General features: G+C 42.8%; 1 protein-coding gene across 1 annotated transcript in view; it reads right to left on the bottom strand.

Moving 5' to 3' along the window:
• Positions 1-23,444, bottom strand: part of CFAP126 (cilia and flagella associated protein 126) — a 357,444-nt gene that overhangs the window by 261,881 nt on the left and 72,119 nt on the right. The window contains exon 2 of the mRNA XM_044059027.1: positions 2,264-2,326. Within this exon, the coding sequence (XP_043914962.1) occupies positions 2,264-2,326 (63 nt within the window). The remainder of the gene's footprint in view (positions 1-2,263; positions 2,327-23,444) is intronic.

Raw genomic sequence — 23,444 nt, 5'->3', positions numbered from 1 at the left:
GAACTACACAGAAATGAATGGATTGTGGGAACAATGGACCAGAACTAAAATATCAAATGTGTAAATGAGATAAAACTGGAAGGAGGAGCTTTAGAAACACGAACTACACAGAAATGAATGGATTGTGGGAACAATGGACCAGAACTAAAATATCAAATGTTGTAAATGAGATAAAACTGGAAGGAGGAGCTTTAGAAACATGAACTACACAGAAATGAATGGATTGTGGGAACAATGGACCAGAACTAAAATATCAAATGTGTAAATCAGATAAAAACTGGAAGGAGGAGCTTTAGAAACACGAACTACATAGAAATGAATGGATTGTGGGAACAATGGACCAGAACTAAAATATCAAATGTTGTAAATGAGATAAAACTGGAAGGAGGAGCTTTTGAAACACGAACTACATAGAAATGAATGGATTGTGGGAACAATGGACCAGAACTAAAATATCAAATGTTGGAAATGAGATAAAACTGGAAAGAGGAGCTTTAGAAACATGAGCTACACAGAAATGAATGGATTGTGGGAACAATGGACCAGAACTAAAATATCAAATGTGTAAATCAGATAAAACTGGAAGGAGGAGTTTTAGAAACATGAACTACATAGAAATGAATGGATTGTGGGAACAATGGACCAGAACTAAAATATCAAATGTTGTAAATGAGATAAAACTGGAAGGAAGAGCTTTTGAAACATGAACTACACAGAAATGAATGGATTGTGGGAACAATGGACCAGAACTAAAATATGAAATGTGTAAATCAGATAAAACTGGAAGGAGGAGCTTTAGAAACACGAACTACACAGAAATTAATGGATTGTGGGAATAATGGACCAGAACTAAAATATCAAATGTGTAAATCAGATAAAACTGGAAGGAGGAGCTTTAGAAACACGAACTACACAGAAATTAATGGATTGTGGGAACAATGGACCAGAACTAAAATATCAAATGTGTAAATGAGATAAAACTGGAAGGAGGAGCTTTAGAAACACGAACTACACAGAAATGAATGGATTGTGGGAACAATGGACCAGAACTAAAATATCAAATGTTGTAAAAGCGATAAAACTGGAAGGAGGAGCTTTTGAAACATGAACTACATAGAAATGAATGGATTGTGGGAACAATGGACCAGAACTAAAATATCAAATGTTGTAAATGAGATAAAACTGGAAGGAGGAGCTTTAGAAACATGAACTACACAGAAATGAATGGATTGTGGGAACAATGGACCAGAACTAAAATATCAAATGTGTAAATCAGATAAAACTGGAAGGAGGAGTTTTAGAAACACAAACTACATAGAAATGAATGGATTGTGGGAACAATGGACCAGAACTAAAATATCAAATGTTGTAAATGAGATAAAACTGGAAGGAGGAGCTTTAGAAACATGAACTACACAGAAATAAATGGATTGTGGGAACAATGGACCAGAACTAAAATATCAAATGTGTAAATGAGATAAAACTGGAAGGAGGAGCTTTAGAAACATGAACTACATAGAAATAAATGGATTGTGGGAACAATGGACCAGAACTAAAATATCAAATGTGTAAATGAGATAAAACTGGAAGGAGGAGCTTTAGAAACACGAACTACATAGAAATGAATGGATTGTGGGAACAATGGACCAGAACTAAAATATCAAATGTTGTAAATGAGATAAAACTGGAAGGAGGAGCTTTAGAAACACGAACTACACAGAAATGAATGGATTGTGGGAACAATGGACCAGAATTAAAATATCAAATGTTGTAAATGAGATAAAACTGGAAGGAGGAGCTTTTGAAACACGAACTACATAGAAATGAATGGATTGTGGGAACAATGGACCAGAACTAAAATATCAAATGTTGTAAATGAGATAAAACTGGAAGGAGGAGCTTTAGAAACACGAACTACATAGAAATGAATGGATTGTGGGAACAATGGACCAGAACTAAAATATCAAATGTGTAAATCAGATAAAACTGGAAGGAGGAGCTTTAGAAACACGAACTACATAGAAATGAATGGATTATGGGAACAATGGATGGACAATCATAAAGACACTCCACATCTAGTCTCTCAAGCCCCCATTGAAAGGGGTCACAATTAGGTATAAATTAGTAATGTCAATGGGTACCTACAATCTGATAATCTTGTGGCCAGGTCTCTAATGGTACTCTGGATCAATAACCTAGTACTAATTTATAAAGCTATGAATCTGTGACTCTAATGACTTCTTCTACTGTCCTTCTTACTCACCTCTTTGTGCTTTTTTGGTACTGTCCAGTTTTGAAGTTTTGAAGGATTAAAAGCAGAATCATACTGTTAAAAAGAAAACAAAATAAGCCAGCATTATTATTTGCTTTGTTCCCAAATGGTTTTGTTTGTGGTTGCACTTTTTCTGACAGAGTGCAGTTCTATGCAATTACGAATATCAAACTTACAGCATCTTCTGTGTCTACAGTGATGGACTGAAAAATGGGAAAATAAGCTACCTCAGTGATGACAACATTAATATATTTATTCACTTACTTTTGTTACAACTCTTGTCGACATCTCGCCTTCAAAAAACACAAAGACACTGGAACACCGATGTGATGCATTATCTTTTATTGGACCAACATGGGTTTTGCAAAATTTGCGTTAACCTAATAAAAGGTATTACATCACGTCTGTGTACAGGTGTCTTTGTATGTTCTGTTAGTGGACCAACATGACATTTATTACTTTTGTTCTGCTGTGCCATCAGTCATTTCCATAAATCACCTTTTGTGAATGAGTGGATATACTGCAAATTAAGCAAAAGGCTCCCTGACAAATATTCGGTTCATTTGTGATCACCTCACAAAAATTTACAATCAGCTTCAGGAGTAAAGAAAATTACAGGAAAAACCCACCTGCACCCCCAATGTGGTGGAGGGACTGCACCCCCCCCCCTTCTACTTATATACACCAATTTCAATATTGCACCGTCATGGGGGATTTCCCAGTATGCTGGCAATTCATCCATTAGGGGAAAAGTTGGACAACTGCACACTAGTGATCACACAAACCAGTGTGGATCACTAGTGTTTCAAAAACATGCTTGGCTTTCAAGTAAAAACATAACTTCAAGTAGTAACAAAAAGAAGGTTATAAGATGTTAACTAGTACTGTGAATGACCAATGCTGATTGCTATATTCATTTCCTTGTAAACTACGCTATCAATCAAACTTAGCATGTCTTTGTCCACAGCACTTAGACAAGAAATGTCTTGCATTTCTCAGTTTTCTTTCAAAGTTGATGTGGACAGAAAACCATATGACAGTCTCTGAAAATCTATCTCTGTGGCCTCATCTGTTTATTCTGAACTCAGACTTATGTTACAGATTTACTTTACTTCCCCTTTCACCACAACCTGTTTAGGCTCTTAGAGGTGTGTGGAAGTAATGTGATAAGTAATTTGTCATGCCGCCCAGGCCCTAGCCTGCAGTTAGAACAGTATCATGAAGTATTTAAAAATGCACTACACTTCATAGATACGTTTTTCACATGTTGATGTTGCACAAGCTGAAATTAAATTGTCTTGCCCTCTTGTTTTTCATTCAGATCAGAATATGTAATGTTAGCAAGGCCTTAGAGAAAGAATTTATTCTTAATCATGCTGTTTGTGGTAGTTTTTCTAGTATCTATGTTCAACGTTTGCCCATTTTACTTGCATCATTTTTTGCCTCACAGCTGTTGCACAGCTCAGACTCAACTTTACAGTAATATAACTATCCTCAATATTTTTCAACACAAACCTTTCTCCTAATAATTTCCATCTGTCCATCTTACAGATTTACAATTTCCTGGCAACATGACTCCCTTTGTCCTGTTGTACTCATTCATGACAGAGCTGCCTTGTCATTTGTCTCCCTACAGCTACCCACCAAATGTCTAGAACTCTGAAGGTGGCCACATAAGACCAGCCCTAGACTATATAGCAACAGATGTACCTTTCTCTATAGACTGAGTAGCAGTAGCCATGCACTGAAGCTCTCTGGTCTGGGGTGATGTTATAACTGTTGGCTGCATGTATAGTGTAAGCTGTGCACAGCATCCTCACAGGTCTGAACCATGTTTAGAAGCAAAAATTTGCAATGTTTAGCTTGTTTGTCACATAAAGAAACAATAAAAATATCACAGTAGATCTTCCACACATGCATACAGGAATCCGTACTGCTGGTGAACCAGTCCAGATTAGGAAGACAGCATCAGACTACAGAGATCCCAGAAGTCTATGCAGTTACAACTGCATAGACTGGAAGGGGATCAGACTGGAACGTCTGCAGGCTGAGTAGCTTGATCGTACTCGTGTGAAGTATTGTACTGGATAGCTTGCTCTCGTGGGGCTGGGGCATTGAAATTCAGAATGACTTGTACTGGATAGCAGCTTGAAAGTGGGACTTTGAAATTCAGAATGAATTACACTTGCAGGGCTGGGACTTTGAAGGAATTAAATCAGGTACTGGTGTGTGTGTGTGAGTGAAATGCCCCAGTGAAATATACCTGGTGGCTAGAGAATACCTCAGGCGCAAACCCTGTACCTTGGGTGCAGGTACCAAGAACTTAAATTCCCTACCACCACCACTTGTGAAAACTATCCAGATTTTTGCCTCATATTTTTGTTCTGTTCTGACTGCGGTGGTGGTGCTGCGGTAGCGTTGTCACCTCACAGTACGACGTTGTCCTGTTAGATTCTCAGCTAGAGCATCTTCTGTGTGGAGACATGCATGAATGGGCGTACCTTCATTGAAGGTTGTGCATCAGAGCTGGCAACTCGGCACATAAAAATCTACTGCCAATCATTAGCGGACCGGAGTTCCGCTGTGGCGACCCCTAACCGGGAAAAGCCAAAAGACACAACAACATTTTTGTTCTGTTCTCTGTTCCTCATAAAATCTGTGGTTTTCTGAATTTTTAATTCACTAAATAATGACAGGCATTTGAATTTCAGACTTCATATTCTTCAGAAAGTACATGGTAATACAAAACCTTTTATTCTAGCAATTTTCTGTTTATAGGATTAATATTTGAAAGGTGTCCCTGTCTTTGGGGCTGTATTCCCACATTATTGGCTTTGTCCAGGTTTTTTGTGCTAAGAGGTTGAGAGCTATGGTGAGAACTGAATTCACTAAATGATAGCCATTTAAGTTTCTGTCTACCTGTCTTTCAAGAAATAGCTGATTTTTCATAGTGGTATGTTGCTCTGACTGTAGTGCACAGGGTCCTAGGTTCAAGACTTGGCAGTGAAATACATGGTGGTAACAGAGCATTTTATTCTAGCAACTTTCTAAGATTATTCAAGCAATATTTAAAATGTGTTCATAGTTTTGGGGCTTTTGTCCCTCCCCCAATACATTTTGGCTTTTTCCAGATTTCTTGTGCTGCAAAGTTGAGAGATACAGTTGAGTGTCGAGTGGATTTTACAAGGAGCTGAGAGTTTCAGGGAAAGAGAAGTTTAGTGCTGCTTATGCTGAGTCTGCTTGCATTGTTAATAGTACAACAGGTAGTGTACTTGCTTTTAATGCAGAAGGCTGTGAGTTCTACTCCCACAGTATATAGATGCATTGTACTGTGTTGTACTTTTAAAGGGGGTGGATGCTGTAGTCCTGAGAATGTCCTTTTTGGCAGAGATACCTAGTAACTATGAAACTGTTATCAGTTTGCCATCCATTCCCTATTGCAATATTACTAGCTTATCATTTTTAATGTAACATTGGCAATTTATTCTTCAAGAGCAACAGGCACTTTATTTGTAGAAGAAACAATAAAATATAAAGTTGTTTGCTAGCAGCAACCTCTTTATTAGTTACAGATCTCTTTAATGTGAAATTATTTAGATGACTTTTACTTCTGCGGGGATTGTGCATAGTTACTGATACTAGTGGACTGTAGAAGTTTGAGTAGACTTTCATTGTGGAAATTTTCTGAATTGGGCAGTTTTGTCATTATTGGTGCATGCATTTTGTTTCATTGTTTACTGGAAAAATGTTCAAAACAATAAATTTAAAACACCCTCTAACAACTGTACTGTATTACACAAATAATATAATTTAATACTATCAGGTGGGTGTATCAAAGAACACATGTATATTTCCTGTGCAAGGGGCCTGTGATTTGAAAACACCCCAAAGTTAATCTTTATCTGTCACTGGCCAGATGTATTTTCTTTGAATGTGGGTTTCAATGCTGTTTCAATGAATGTGAGTTTCAAGGGCAGATAAAGTTTAATGCTAAGTCTATTTTCATTGTGAGACTGCACTGCTTTGCTTAGCAGATGGGTATTAGTGTTTGTGCTGTAAAATGCAAAATATTTTTTTAAATGAAATCCAAATCATCATAGAAGTAAAGCAGTATGCACATTACAGTGTTTATGGTAAATGGGGTGAAATAGCTAAGTAATGGGACATTGGAATGGCTGCAGGAGGGAGGCCCCATTCATCCATGATTTTGTGAGGGGAGAAGGGCAGAAAACTCAAAGACAGCCCCGGCTGAACTATACCTCCCAACTGTCCAGATTTTTGCAGAATGAATAGATTTTTGCTTCTTATTTTTGGTTTGTTCCTGATAAAATTTGTGGTTTTCTGGCAAATCATTTGGGAATGAAGTCACTAAATAATTGAGTTTCAGACTTCATATCCTTCAGAAAAATGTATGCTAAAGCAAGACCTGTTATTCTGTCAATTAAGTTTATACAAGAGCAATTTTTAGTACTGTTTGCATGTTCCTCCAATATATTTGGCCTCGTCCAGGTATCCTGCATTAAGAGGTTGAGAGGTACGTGCAACTAAATTGATTTATAGAATTAGGTATATCCAAACCTCTCAATTGCCCCTGATTTTGGCTCAAAATGTTGCTCTCCCCGTAATAATCCCTCCGCAAAATGGCAAATTTGGAAGAAAATGTGGAGGGTTTACAATTAATAAATAATTGCAATGATCAGGGTTATACGTTACTTTTAATTTCAGAAATGCATGTAGATTCTCTCATTTTGTCAGCTGCTCAAGTTAACAGTACTAATATTAAAAAAGTGTCCCTTCTTTGACAGGTTCCCAGCTGTATTGTGTGGCTATTTTATATTTTTGCATCACATTTTTGGTCCCTTTTACTTAAAATTGTGTTTTTTTGACAAATTAGTGGCAAATCATTAAAGATTGAAGTTAGAAAATAATGACAGACATTTGAGTTTCAGATTTCATATCCTTCAGAAAATTCATACTAATGCAAGACCTACAATTCTATTATCTTTCTAAGTTTATAAGAGCAATATTTAAAAATTGTCCTTATTTTTGGGCCTTTGTCCCACTTCTATTTATGGCTTTGTCCAGATTTCTTGCTCTGAGGTTGAGAGGTATGACAAATGTGTCAGAACCATCACTGTCAGCCAGAGACTTTTCAAATTGTGACATACTTGTTGTACCCCACTACCCTATGTAGTGACTTTGGATGTGTCTAAGCAAGGCAAGGAGCAGTTATGCAGTGTAAGTGTGCAGAGTATCCCCCCATCCAAAGTAGACACAAGTACTACAGTGGCTTTTCATCTGTACTTGGTTTTGCAGAATGTTCTGGCTTTCTGTCATATTTTTATACTGTTTGATTTATGCTTCTTCTTATTCAGAAAATGCATGCCATTGCAGTGCCTGTTGCTCTTTGTTTAAGTAGCAATGCTTTAATGACCATGAGGTAAGCTTGTCTGAGATTGTAAGATGCAAGTAAGCTTTAATAAGCATACTGTTAAAGAATTACCAACAATTGAAAGTCTTTTTGTTGCTGCCATGCAGAGAATATTTACATAACTAGACAGCATATAAGCCTTAGGTATTGAAATGCATATGACAGTATTTGTAATAAACACGGAATTACAGTATTTTCAGAAGCTCATTAAATTTATTGGAGACTTGCAGTCATCTTTGCAGGCTTTACTCGTAAACTTAACAGAATGTTTTCTATCATGTGTGGTCCATAACCTGTGCAGTAATTCTTTAAGCAATGTATCTTGAGCTAGTTTTCTTTTCATTTTTTACTTTGATCATGTTTTCCCCATGAAACAAGTAGATAATTGTTGTCAGGCAGCAGGTCCTTTTTGGATAAGAAACATTTTTACAAGTGGGGGCATCACAGAGATTGCTACTTTCAGCATGTTACTCGGTACTTTAATAAAGTTGAATATAAATTATAATTAGAACTGCAGTGCAAGGAGAAGCAGTTTGAGTTAAATGCTGCTTGTTTTTCTTATACTTGATTTTGACTGGCATTCCAGTACTGTATTTAAAAAATAATTTACTTTTTCATGCCTCACAACCTTTTTGTTTCCATCTAGATATTAAGTAAGATGTCATGTAGCCAATGCATTGAATATTTTTTTTCTTCTACACTTCATTTAATCTTGATTGGACTCTCATAATGATGGTTTTGCACCCAGGGCAGTGTATTTAATTAAAGTCCCATTTTTTTGTGGTTTTTAACAGAGCCCCACCCCTTTCTAGTTGGCCCCACCCATTCATCTGTCTCCTGAAGCTCCCCTTTGATTTGAAGTCACCAGCCACCATTGCGTAAGGACAATGACAGCTGGGAAATCACGATCATCATCCACATAATCAGCACTATCTAGGAGGTTTTTCATACTTGCTAACTCCTCCCCACTCTCTTAACTCTAGCAAGCACTCCACTGATGGTGGGTTCCTCAGTACTGGCCTAGTGCATCATTACTTACACATGCGGGTACATACAAACACATATATAAAATTAATATCTAGTCACTTTGGCAGTTTATGCAGTTTTACATAGCCTTTACACTGATGCTTTTCCTTCTAGCATCTATCAGATGATGGTTCTACAGTGGCCTAAACTCCCCTCCTCCATAATGAGCAAGCAGAACTTTACACACTACTCCCAATTCCCTCCCACAGTTGGCTTCTCTAGCATTTACACTCACTAGTCAAACCTGGATTACCCAGGCTGTGATCAGGATTTTCTCTCTCAATGAATAGGAACCAGATGGATAAAACTTATCTTTATTTATAGTGCTTTTCATTTAGTCCTTAATAATGAGGTCTGGGCATCGACTGTTGGTAAAAGTTTCTTATCTGTCATTTTATTAAATATGTTCCCTTTCTGGCACACCACTGAAATCTGACTAGTTCTAAAAGAAGACAGCACATTCTTATGTAACTTACAGAACTAGTCTCATGCTGTCCAGTGACCACCTGTTACTCAAACAGCATAATGGAGTGTGTGAGAAATGTACATATGTGTGACTGGTGGTGAAAATCTCACACACAGACAACACCAATACCAGAGTTGCCAGCAGTTCACCCCAAAACACACTTTCTCACAGCCCACATAAAACATATAAAATATCATATGCAGAGGTTCTAAAGAGTAACTTACCCAAACCACAAAGATCTCTGAAACACGACAAAAGCATTAAGCACCCTGAGAAACACTCCAACTCTGCAGAGCTTACAACCTCAAGTAGCACTAGGGGTCCCAATGTCATGGATATTACGTCCATAAAGCAGGCACCTACTCAATCAAATATTTTAGTCACTGGTGACTCCATTGTAAGCTACACTGATGCATCGCTCAACAGGCTGATAAGGAAAGGGTGACAGCTGCTTGTCTGGTATTAGGATTCATCAGATCACGCATGCACTCATGTCCTTGAACAGCAAGTGCCATTATGACTCTGTCATAGTTCGTGCCAGTGTTGATAACTTCAGGTGCCGCTCCCTGGATTAAATGGACAGAAACATGATGAAGTTGTTGGACTACGTGTGCCCAAGGTAGGTATGAGCTCCGTACTGAGCTGCATCCTACTGTCACCAATGATGATAACAAATAATTAATTTCAGGAACTGGCTTAGCCTTTGGTGTTATTAAAAGGGGGTACAATATTTGTCAGCCTGAGAGGATATGATTGATAGGCTATGCTGCTTCGCCAGGGATGATCTGTACATGTCCCCTCTAGTCTTTCGAGTAATGGCTAAAACATTGTTCACCCCCATATTGCCTTTTCCAGGCAACGTTAACCAGATAAACCTTCCAACATAACAAACAAGCAAAGGAAAATATAAAGGTGCTACTGATCAATGCTAGGAGCCTCAACTTGAAACTCCAGTTCCTGCAAGCCCTCCTTGTCTTGGAGGATATAGACGTCTGTGTAGTGACTGAGATGTGGTTTAAATTGGCGGATAATACTCTGGATGGGCAGAGCTATAATGCCATCCACACCTTTAGATCAGCTACTATGCAGGAAGGAAAAAAATGTGGAAGTGTCTCAATCTTCACTCAGAAGAGCCTCACATCAAGGCTGGTAAAGTAACATGATGCCCTAAAGCTTCTTCATATTCCAACTTACTATCAGCAAAGACCCTTACCATATTCTAGCTAACTAGTACAGAGCACCCTCTGTGACCCAGGAATACCATAGCCTACTTATATGAACTAAAGTCACTCAACATTAAATCTAATATCATCTTGCTGGGTGACTTCAACTACCCAGCTATACACTGGGAAAAATATACCACCACTAGTGTGCAGGTCCTAAGATTTCAGTGTACCCACTAGGGAAAACAACGTCCTTGACCTTGTCTTCACAAATATGGGGGAATTGTACTCCAGCCCTTGTGCAACATCCTCACACATCAGGTCCAACCATGAAGCTGTCTCCTTTTAAATAAAATTAAAACCTGGGATCCCTGCTGTCTTTAGAACTTTTAGAAATTTCTCCAAGAACTTCCTACTTTCAAGGGATATCATGACAAGTTTCAAAACCCCACAAATCCAGATCTACTGATTATTCGGAAACATAATCATCAAGTAAACAACTGCACACTGAAACAGCTGTACCATGCAGCACAAGTACTGGGCAAGCCCTAAAAACGAACCTCCTTAGTGGAGCTCATAATATCAATACACTTTATAACAAAAGGAAAAAAAGTGTGGCCATAAATAAGAAATGTTACACCCAGTACATAAGAAATCCTATCACTAAATAAAATAAACAACTCAAGAGTCTAATTAAAACCACCATGGTCAAAGACAACTACAAGACCTTCTTCAGCTCTTCTTCTGTAATATGAAAAGTGCTATGCAGCAGTGAGCTGAGCTGATTGTAAACACCACTACCTATACTGAAGTTGAAGATACAGCAAACCTGCTGGCTGATAAACGTAGCTCCAGTTGTACCCCCCAACCCTGAATATCTCCCAAAAAATATCAGAAACCAATATACCCCAGGAATCACACATGACCAAGTCCTGGGAGCTCTCTCAAAAGCTTAAAATACTGCATCTATGGGTCCAGACTATATCCCTGGATGCATGCTGAATAGTGGGAAGTGTGACTTTATCCATGCCCTAACAACAATGTTCAACCTCTGCCCCCATATGGGCTTTGTACCAAGCAAACAGAACACAGCAACAATCATACTCTTGCACAAGGGAGGGCCATCCAATAACCCATAAGTCTGACTGCACTCATATGTAAAGTCAAGGAAAACTTACCATGGAATTAATCAGTAAGGATATAGGGAACCTCCAAATGCTGGACCAATCCCAGTTTGATTTCATCAATCATGCTTGCTTAACCTAGAGGACTTAAGCAAAGGCAAGTCAGCAAACACCACCTACCTAGACCAGGCCAAAACTTTTGACAAAATACCCCAACTCATGCATTGCAGAATATCTTACTAAATTAGGAATAAAGCCTTATGTCACCTGCTGGATTGCCAAATGGCTCACTGATAGGACATAGGAAGTGAAGATGGAGGAGGCTCCCGCCACAAAATCGGTGAGCATGTATATTTCCCCAACACCCGTGAGTCGTTGGCCAGCAATATGCAACTGTTCCACCAAATAGCAGAATACCCTGAGGTAGTGGGTGCTATAGATTGCACGCACATACACATCAAAGCGCCACCTGATGAGCGGGGCAGGGTCTACATCAACTGCAAGGGCTTCCTCTCCATCAACTGCCAGATCGTGTGCGATGCCCAGGGCATAATAATGAATGTGTGTGCTGGCTGCCCTGGAAGCTATCACAATTCCCACATCTGGCATCTGACTCAGCTGTACCAGAGATTTGCCAGTGGGGACATCCCTCACGGTCACCTAGTGGGGGATGCTGGATATGCACTGGAGCCATGGCTGATGACACCCATCAGAAATGCACACACACCCAAACAAGAACTCCATAATGAGGGACACGCACAGACCAGAATTATAGTAGAGCATGTGTTTGGTATGCTCAGGTCATGGTTCCGGTGCCTGGACGCATCCGGTGGAGCCTTGCAGTACTCACCAGCTACATGTACCCAAATTGTCATCGTATGTGCCATGCTACACAATATGATCTTGAGGAAACAGTTGCAGCAGGAACAGTATGGGGCAGGGCCACACAGCCCCCCCCCCCCCACCATTGCCATGGCCTGCGCAGGCACAGAGTGACTCGGAGGAGGAACAACCTGAGCCTGCCCCAGTAGGCAGAAGGAGGCATGCCCAGTATGCCCTGGCCTTGGCAAAAAGGCAACGCATAACACATACACTGACACATGAGGGACCCAGGAAATAACACCTCTCTCTGACTCTCACATACAGTAAAAGGGATGCCAAACATGACACTACCTGTGCTCAACCATGTGTAGGGAGTGTACTATGTGCATCTGACATAGGCAGCCCTGCAGCACCACCCTCAATACTGGGACACCCACAAGGTAAGTGACTCACACATGCCAGACAGGGGGATCCACATACCCAACAACAGTCACAACCAGCAGGACAGGTGTAGACAAACACAAACAAAGGCTGTGCTATGGCCTCTGAATGATGCCTATGGGTAACCCCCCCAGACCTACACAGACAGACTACAGCAAGTCAGGCAGTGGGACGTTAGTTCTGAAGGGTAGGAAGTCAGAAACTAATATGTAGGTCAATCAAAGCTAAGATCTGTAGTACACTGATATGCTTCTAGTCAGCATGATAGGTTAGAATACAGAATGAAATGGAGTACCTGACATACCAGTACAGTCATAGCAAATGTGTACAAGTGTCAGGTGTGCCCCCCCCCCCATTGTATATAGTAATGTAATAACAGTCAGGTGTGCCCCCCAATCCTGTGTGGAAATGTAGAAATAGTCAGGTGTGCCCCCCATCCTACGTACAAATGTAGTAACAGTCAGGTCTGCCCCCCCAATCCTGTGTAGAAATGTAGAAATAGTCAGGTGTGACCCCCAATCCTGTGTAGGAATGCAGAAACAGTCAGGTGTGCCCCCAAATCCTGTGTAGAAATGTAGAAATAGTCAGGTGTGCCACCCCATCCTACGTAGAAATGTAGTAACAGTCAGGTGTTCCCCCCCAATCCTGTGTAGGAATGCAGAAACAGTCAGGTGTGCCCCCCCAATCATGTGCAGAAATGTGGAAATAGTCAAATGTGCCCCCCAATCCTGTATAGGAATGCAGAAACAGTCAGGTGTGCTCCCCCCAACCCTACTTAAATATGCAGTAACGGTCTGGTGTGCCCTCCCCAATCTGATGTACACACATAACAGTCAGGTGTGCCCCCCACAACCCTATGTAGAAAAGTAGTAACATGTATGTGTGGGTATAATACCAGGGGAGCATGGATGCACAGATGTGACCAAGGTAGCAGGATAGGTTGTTGCAGCTGCACAATAAGCAGGTATGTGTGTGTTAGGTTGGTGTGTGTCTCATATCGTGTGAGAGTGGTCGGTATGTATGCATGTTGAGGTAAGCCTGGTGGCCATTGCCCACTACCGCTGATGACAGGGACAAGTCTTCACAACTGCAGTGCCATATACAATACCCATCAGTATAACACAAGCTAGCAGCAAGCCATTGCAAATGTATGGTGGTAATATGTATCACCATCTGAAAGACTGACATGGCATGGCTGTTGGGCTAGATATACCAGCAATACACAGGGGAAAATATCCCAGACATACAGTATATATCGTGTCATTGTGAAATGGACACACCCTTGGAAAAGTACATACAGGTATGCATCAAATTATCTGGTCCTGTAGTAGGGGATACTGGTGTTGTCTGCTCAAACACTCACAGATCGCAATGGAGGTAGGACTGATGTACTGGGAAACAGCTGATGTACCTGCACATGCAAGCATAACTGGAATGCACACTGCATATCTGTGTGTCAGATGCAAGTAATGTCCATAGCACACATGCACCCATGCACCACCGACAGGCACCTCTCTGGTCATATCCCTGCTGTGGGGAATGGGTACAGTAAGTCCCCCCTGTATATGGCAATAGAAGAAGACTGCAGCATGCAGTGAAGGTGTCCCATGCAGGTGTGTCCCTAGCTATAGCTAACACCCTGCCAGCATCCACACCACCTGAACAAGACTGTTCATAGGTTCATAGGTTCATACTAGGCTATCTGCCCTAGGGCATTTATAAGCCTAGCCAGAGTGTGTTTGGCTTTCGCCACCCATTTTAAATTAATTTTGCTATGCCCTTTTTCGAGGTTAGTATACTGTGCCTCTGTCTAACAGTGACACAGAAGTGATACCCGGCGTAAACCTACGATCTCCCATCCACTCATCAAGATTCCTCTTGAAGAGAGTCAATGAGGGACTCTGCCTAACCTGGACTGGGATTTTATTCCAGAGTGAAGGGAGCCTCTGGGTTATGAATCTGTCCATCCAGCATGTCCTATTTATTTCAGTGCTGAGGTTCAGGTCTCTCGAGCACATAGCTCGATGGGATTTGGATTTTCTGAGGTGCAGCATGTCCATTAATTCCGGGTTGGACATGGCTTTATACATCAGGCACAGATCGCCTCTGAGCAGGCGGTATGCACTGAGTAGAGCTGGAATTTCTTTAACCGGGCAGCATATGGCATCTGTTTGAGCCCTTTGATCCTCTTGGTGAGGTACTGTTGGGGTCTTTCCAGTTGCTGCAGGTGTCTGGTAAGGTACATCCCAAAAGGGGCATTGTACTCAATTATGGGCCTGATTAGGGATGAGTAAAGAGGCACGATGACTTCCCCTGATCTAGATGTGAATCCCTTCATGATTAGGTGGGCTATATAAAATGTTTTTCTATCCACTTTGGCCACGTGGTTGTCAAATGAGAGATTGCTATCAACTTGGGTCCCCAGGTCCTAATTACTTCTTCCGTACTTAATGGATTACCACTTATGTGGTAATTTGTGGGCACTTTGTTTTGCCAAAGGGGATGACTATACACTTTTTGGCGTTTAGCTTGAGGCCATGGCTCTGGCACCATTTGTCTGTTTCTATGAGGCCCTTTTGGAGGATGCTTGTGTCAGCTGGAGAGTCGATTATGGCGCCCAGTTTGCAGTCATCTGCGAACTTGGTCAGCCACAGTCCTTCCGTGTTGGCCTGTACCACCAAGAAATATATACTGAACAAGAGAGGTCCCAGGACTGAGCCTTGTGGGATGCCACTTGCAACTGGTTTGGAGTCTGACATGGCTCCAGCAATTCTAACCATGTGGGTTCTGTCCTTGAGACAGTTTGCAACCCATCTAGTGACATAGGGGTTTATATTTAAGCTGGTGAGCTTATCTATAATGCCTGAGTGGGGTACTGTATTGAAGGCTTTTGCGAGGTCCAGGTAGGCTGTGTGGACCACCTTCCCCTTGTCAATGGCCTTGGTGACTGTTTCAAAGAAATCAACCAGGTTTAAGAGGCAGGATCTGCCCTTAACAAAGCTGAACTGGGTAGGATCCAGTGTCTGTAGGTCCCCAATATCTTTATTTATGAGGTCCATGATGATCCTTTCCATAGCTTTGCAGACCAAGCTAGTCAGGCTTAGGGGGTGATAGTTTCCAGGATCCATTGAGGCACCACCTTTGTGGAGAGGGACCACTGTTGTTTTACGCCACTCTTTGGGTACATATCCTGCAGTAAGGCTGAGACTGAGCAGTAGTTTTATGTTTGGGTTTAGCTCTTCTTGGAGTTCATGTAGGACGCAGCCCGGGACACCGTCTGGTCCCATTGATGCTGTGTTTTTTCCTTTGGAGAGGGCAGCTCTTACCTGAGCATCTGAGATGTCAGGAGGCAGCACTCTGCTGGGGTAGATATTTGCCCTTTTGGTGGGGGGGGGGAGATGTTTGCGCTGAACCTGTCAGCTAGGATGTTGGCAAAGTCTGTGGGTTTGGTGTATTTTTTGTCATTTTGGAGGTCCAGGTAGGCTGTGTGGACCACCGTCCCCTCGTCAATGGCCTTGGTGACTGTTTCAAAGAAATCAACCAGGTTTAATAGGCAGGATCTGCCCTTAACAAAGCTGAACTGGGTAGGATCCAGTGTCTGCAGGTCCCCAATATCTTTATTTATGAGGTCCATGATGATCCTTTCCATAGCTTTTCAGACCAAGCTAGTCAGGCTTAGGGGGTGATAGTTTCCAGGATCAATTGAGGCACCACCTTTGTGGAGAGGGACCACTGTTGCTGTATGCCACTCTTTGGGTACATATCCTGTAGTAAGGCTGAGACTGAGCAGTAGTTTTATGTTTGAGTTTAGCTCTTCTTGGAGTTCATGTAGGACGCAGCCCAGGACACCGTCTGGTCCCATTGATGCTGTGTTTTTTCCTTTGGAAAGGGCAGCTCTTACCTGAGCATCTGAGATGTCAGGGGGGCAGCACTCTGCTGGGATAGATATTTGCCCTTTGGTGGGGGAAGTTTGCACTGAACCTGTCAGCTAGGATGTTGGCAAAGTCTGTGGGTTTGGTGTATTTTTTGTCATTTTGGACTAATTCTGAGCATATCTGGGAATTCCCACCCAGGTTCCTAACATAACTAAAGAAAGCCTTGTGATTATCCTTAGTGTCCTGTGCAATTTTTCTCTCGAAGCTGGCCTTAGACGATTTTATGAGTACCCATAGTTTTTTGCTAATACTGATCAGAGATGCCTTCCCTTTTTGGGATTTTGCTCCATCATGTAGTAGCTTCCTCCTTCTATTGTATAGTTTGTTTATGGCTGGGGACCACCAGATAGGACATCTGCCTTTGGAGGATTGGGTCTTGGTTTTATTTGGGATTGCATGATCCATGCATTCCTGAAGGTGTTCATAGAATGCGTTTATAAAGGATTCTGTGGTCTGGGACGTATTTTCCACAGGCCCGGGGGCTTTGAAGGATTCCATCTCGGTTTTGAGAAGTGTGAAATTTGCTTTAGAGAAGTTTTTCACTGTGGTTTTCAGAGCAGGGGGTGGAGTCAGGATATGAATATCCAGTGAGATTAGTTTATGGTCTGATCTTACCAGTGAGGGATACACTTCTGGTCTGGAGCATAGAGTCCCCATGTTGGTGATGATCAGGTCCAGTATATTTTCCCCTCTTGTGGGAGTGGTAACAAGTTTTTCCATAGCATTTGAGTTTATAAATTCTAGGAACCTTTGGGCTAGGGTGTTGGAGCTAGAGTAATGCTCCCAGTCTATGTTTGGGTAGTTGAAGTCGCCCAATATAATGGTGTTTGGAGAGACCTTCATATTTTCCAGTGTTCTCAGGAAGGCCGAGTGGGGTTCCTGGGTTTGGGAGGGTGGTCTATAGCAGGCTATAAACTGGAAGTCAGTTTTACCCACTGTTAGTTGCACATGGATAGTCTCTGATGCTTCGTGCTGTGCCACCAACCTGGAGGTGTGGGTATCTTTGACGAATATTGATACTCCCCCTCCTATTGTGGTTTGGTCCAAGTTTTGGGGCTGAAAAGCATGGTATGAGGTATAACCTGGTAGTGCTGGGGTGCTCTCGGGAACCAGGTTTCTGTTACTGCACAGATATCAATGTTCTGCATGCTAAGGAGAGTTTTGAGTGCATGCATCTTGAGGTTTAGACTTCTGGCGTTGAGTAGAATTACTCTTAGTTTCTTATCCTTAGTGATACCTATGGAGGTGGGTTTGTCTTTTGAGCCTTGCCTAAAAGGCACTATGGGGGTAGCAAGAGCCTTTGCCAATATCCAAAGCCCAGGGTGACAGGTGCAAGCCGTCCTAGAAGCATCATGGCTTGTCGAGCATGTCATCCCAGGCTGACAGGCATTGGATCCCCTTTGAATGACACCAATACTTAAGCCAGTTGTTGAAATTGATCATCTTGTCTTCATATTGTGGCATCATTCTTGGTGAGGGTAAGATGCTACTCAAGGTCAGGGTCATACCGGCCTGGGCTACATGCTCAGAGAGCTCCTCTATGTCTCTTTTCATGTAGTGCAGGGAGGTACATCTCAGGTCATTCACACCAGCATGGACAATGACTGAGTCATACTTGTACTTGCCTTGGAGTGACCTGAGTGCTTGTGTTATGTGGTGGATCCTAGCGCCCGACAGGCAGCTCACCGTGACCTTCTCCTTGTTCAGTAGGTGGTATTCGCATGAACACCTATCACACTTACCCTGTCACCCCAGGGGAATATACTGTATGGTGGCCTGGGACTGTAGGACTGACAGAATGCAGTGACCTGCCACATCTGGCATGCAGTAACACCTAATGCCCCACAAGTGTTTACCAAAGGCCTGTGTCTCACACATACTGCCAATGCATGTTATGTCATGGACACCCAAATAACAACATAACACACTCCACATAAGCCATATGCAAGGCCATGTGGACAAACCACAGTAACATGTCCACCATGTCCAACTGCATGAACTGTGGACCAACACTAACACACACCTGTGATGGGGATATACCCTTACGGAAAGTATCAGAGAATGTATGCATAATGTATGGAAGAGGTAAGAATAACAGGGGAGGGTGGGCGCATGGGCAGCATGGAATGTGCAGGATCTGACACCAAGCTGTGTGCACACACTATCCCTGGATGCAAACACATACATGGGTGGCTACACACCTGCCCATAAACCACAATAGGGTAAATGTCCTGACCCATGGCCCCTGCCCCTGGCTAACCTGTGTGAATCTGTACAGCTGTGAGGCATTGCCACAGCAAGATAAGCCCATACTGTCATGCAGATGGGCGTACAAGTATGGGATCCTCTGCCAGCACTGTACCAAGGTGCTGAACAGGATACACAAACCCACCAACAAGTGTCTGCAGCTCCCCCTCCAGAATGGCATAACTTACCATGAATACGTAGGTGTCTGCCCACAATGCCGGACACAGCTGCAGTCACCCTTGTCCCCCAAGACATCACTGTGAGCAAGAAGGTCCACCTGACAGTACACGAGGACAGAAAACATCCCCGTGTATAACAGCACATGTCTGAATATCTCTGCTAACAGCAGTACCATGCAGCTGAAACAGCACAGACACATTCACCTACAGTACACACTATCCCCTGCACAGTTTGTCCCCATATTGCCAAATGATCGACGGATACCCTGCAGAAACAGTATGCTACCCATAGGTGTACAACACAAAGGTCTGCACTGCAGTACAAACTACCTGGACTCGATCCACACGTTCAATACAGACGGGCATACTGGGCATGCTCACACACACAAATGAGGGCCATGTCTGCAAACACCAGTGGACCAGACATATCTGGCAGTCACAGATATTAGTGCAGACACTCCTCAGTATGCACCACTCATGCTTTGCACACACAGTGGATAGGAATACAGACATATATCTAAGGACAACACACTATAATACGCCAAAAGTAGACATACATAGATGTGTGGAAGAGGGTGACTGTGAGAAGGAGCAATCCAGGCCTGTCCCACCCAGCACACAGCCAAAGGGCCACAGCCACATGAGGTTCAGATGTCACTCACTGTAGATACTAGCCACCGGTATCTGTCAGCATTACAGACTATGTGGTGCAAGTGCTAGCTGTGCAACATGACTGTGCAAGGAAGTAGTCATCTAGCAGCTGTATACACGTACCTGTGGAATATGACAGTTTGTGCCTGCATGTGGTGTGTCAACCTCTAGATGAATGGGTTATGGCCATAGCCCTACTATGACAAGCCTGCTGAGGTCATCCACTGTGAAATACACCTTTGGGAAAGTTGTACCAAGTAATCTCTGTGGCGTGACCTGTAACTGTGTACTGCTGTTGTGTGATAAACTAGTGAGGTAGGAGTTCCAATCACAGACATGATAACAGTGTGTGTGTCTGTCTCTGTCTGTGTAGGGAGCAATGCATTTTAGGGTAGTAACACTTCCTACAATTCAAATGCCCTACTTTGTTAAGGTTGCTGTCATCCACCTAGAAATACACCCCTGGGAAGGTTGTAGCCCAGTAATCTCTGTAGCATGTCCCATAACTGCATACTGCTGTAGTGTGATAAAATAGGCAGGCGTTCTAATCCCAGACTTGGCAAGAGTGTGTGTGTGTGTGTGTGTGTGTGTGTGTGTGTGTGTGTGTGTCCCTGTCTGTGTAGAGAGCAATGCTTTTTAGGGTAGTCAGACTTGGCAAGTCTGTGTGTGTGTGTCTGTCCCTGTCTGTGTAGACAGCAATGCTTTTTAGGCTAGTCACATGCACTACAATTCAAATGCCCTACTTTGGCAAGGCTGCTGATGTCATCCACCTTGAAATATACCTCTGGGAAGGTTGTAGCCCAGTAATCTCCGTAGTGTGTCCCATAACTGTGTACTGCTGTAGTGTGATAAACTAGTTAGGTAGGCGTTCTAATCCCAGACTTGGCAACTGTATGTGTGTGTCTCTCTGTCTCTGTCTGTGTAGAGAGCAATGCTTTTTAGGCTAGTCACACTCCCTACAATTCAAATGCCCTACTTTGGCAAGGGTGCTGATGTCATCCACCTTGAAATACACCTTTGGGAAAGGTGTAGCCCAGTAATCTCTGTGGTGTGTACTATAACTGCATACTGTAAAATAGTTGGGTAGGAGTTCTAATCCAAGACATGGCAACTATGTATGTTTGTATGGAGAGCAACCCCCATGGTGTGTCCTATAACAGCATCATGCTGTAGTGTGATATAGAACTCTGGTAGGGGTTCTATTCCCACACATGGCAGTTGTGGATGTTTTGTGTGTGTTTCTATGACTATGTAGGGAGCAATGCATTTAGGCTAGTCACACTCAGTACAATTCAAATGCCCTACTTTGGCAATCCTGCTGATGTCATTCACTGTGAAATATACCTTTGGGGAAGGGGCATTCTAGCAATCCCCGTGGTGCATCCTATAACAGCATCATGCAGTAGTGTGATAGAACTCTGGTAGGGGTTCTATTCCCACACATGGCAGTTGTGGATGTTCTATGTGTGTTTCTATGGAGCAATGCATTTAAGGCTAGTTACACTCAGTATAATTGAAATGCCCTACTTTGGCAATCCTGCTGATGTCATTCACTGTGAAATACATCTTTGGGAAAGGAGTACTCCAGTAATCTCCATGGCATGTTCTATAACTGCATAGTGCTGTAGCGTAATATACTAGTTAGGTAGGAGTTCTAATCCCAGACATAATAGGTGTGTGTGTGTGTCTGTGTTTGTCATTTGTATCCTGTGTGTTGGTGGTTCTGAGTGTGTGTAACAAATGGACTCAATGTGGAGTGGGTTTTGCAAACTTCTTATATGGTGGCCCAAGTATACATCACAATGTCCATTGTACACGGATAACAGATGTGAAATAGCCGAGAGGCTGGGGTGCAGATCCATACCCCAAAATGTGACATCAATGCCAGCTGAACAATGTTAGCAACCCTTGTATTACCCAGAGAACACTCTCAACCCATGTCTCATACACACACACACACACACACACTTGCCTAGGCAGCAGACGCTATGTTGGCAGTACCCTACATATTGCCCATTGATAGTAACCATGGTGTGATTGCAGTGGGCTACAGAGGGCATGGCACCCTGTCCATCAGTCCAATAGGCATGTGCATGCCGACAGTGCACCTCCCCCCATGTTCCCCACTGGACAATTGCAACACCTGTGGTGCCATCAAATGTGACGCACAAAGGACATACCATGCCTGAAACACAAGCCCTGTATGGAATGATGCCACCGACACCAGGGAATACCGGTATACCAGCATCATGCTATCAATGTAGGTGCAGGGTCAACCTGCTGTCCATTAACAGTTTCCGCCACATGAGGCCAGGATTGGCACATCTGATGATAATCTGTGTACACAACATGGGCCAGACACCCCAGGTACAGTTCCACATGTCACTGTACATGCATGTGGGAGGTGTGCACATCCCACTGTCCATATCATGGACTAAGGAACACATACATGGCAAACAATGCACAGCATTGGCCACACGCAACAGTCACCCAGGTGACTGGATGGTGAATACAATACCCACCTGTGTGGGCAACTCCAGACACTACACCCCTGAGCCACAATGCAGAACATTGTCATGTGGCCTGATGCCAAGGTATACCCATCACCTAGCCTTGTATAGCCGTCTGGCACCATCGACCACAACACACCTGTGAAGCAGTGCACCCATGCATGTCAGTACTGGCACCTGTGTCTGTGTGTGTATTTTTTGATGTGTATGACCTCATTCACACTCACTACAACCCCCATTGGCATAGTGAAGCATGCTGTCTGATATCAGACACCTCCACATACCCTTTGCACTTATAACCTCTGTATGACACCTGTGGTGCATGTGATACCTACACAGTACTGTGTTGTGGCAATCCCACTAGTGATAAGTTGTATTCCTGGCCCTGCCAAGTGTGTCAATGTGTGTGCGTCCCTGTGAGAGTGTGGCTGTGTTAACGCTGACACCTGTTCATGCAGACAGGCACGTGTACTACCCCTACCAGATAGCTACCATATCCCTGTTGCAGATGTCACTCACCATCACATATACATTCTGAGGGCTCCTCAACATGTAACCCTATGCGGTGCATCCAGTAACTGCATGGACATAAGATAGCACTACATAGTCATCAGGGGTTTGATACCCTGTACTGGTAGGTGTGTGACACAAACATGCTTTTCTTTGCCTCTGTCTACCTCTCTCACTCCCTCTCTGGTGGATGTGAAGACTTACACCTGTTTTGTGTATTTTAAGTGATGCTCATGATCAGCTGATGGCCTCTGCACGAATTGCAGCCCTCCTCTAGCTGATTGCATGTAGAACAGCTGTGGTAACATTCCCATAGCCAACTGCATGGAAACACACTCCAATATCTAGGAACATCATGTTGGTGTTGGGCCTTTCCTTCACTGTGAGCAGGAACATGATCTGTTGTTTGGCAAACAGCATCTCAGATGGATTGGGGATTTACCTCTAACAGGCCAACACACAGGAGGGGGATGTGCCTGACCTGACTACAGACTGTAAGTGCTGCTATACTGCATTTGGAGTAATGTTGATTTAACAGGATGTGTGTGGATATGGCTGTCCTACATGTTTTAATACCTGCCATGTCAGTGCTATGTTTATGAGGAAACACTCATCTGTAGGGTCATCTGCAGACTGGTCAGTGTGTGGTGCCTTTTGTTTCAGGTGT

This window comes from Protopterus annectens, chromosome 17.part0 (assembly GCF_019279795.1).
Source record: "Protopterus annectens isolate FY-2018-M chromosome 17.part0, PAN1.0, whole genome shotgun sequence".
Lineage (NCBI taxonomy): Eukaryota > Metazoa > Chordata > Ceratodontiformes > Protopteridae > Protopterus > Protopterus annectens.
This window is presented reverse-complemented; position numbering and strand designations above follow the sequence as displayed.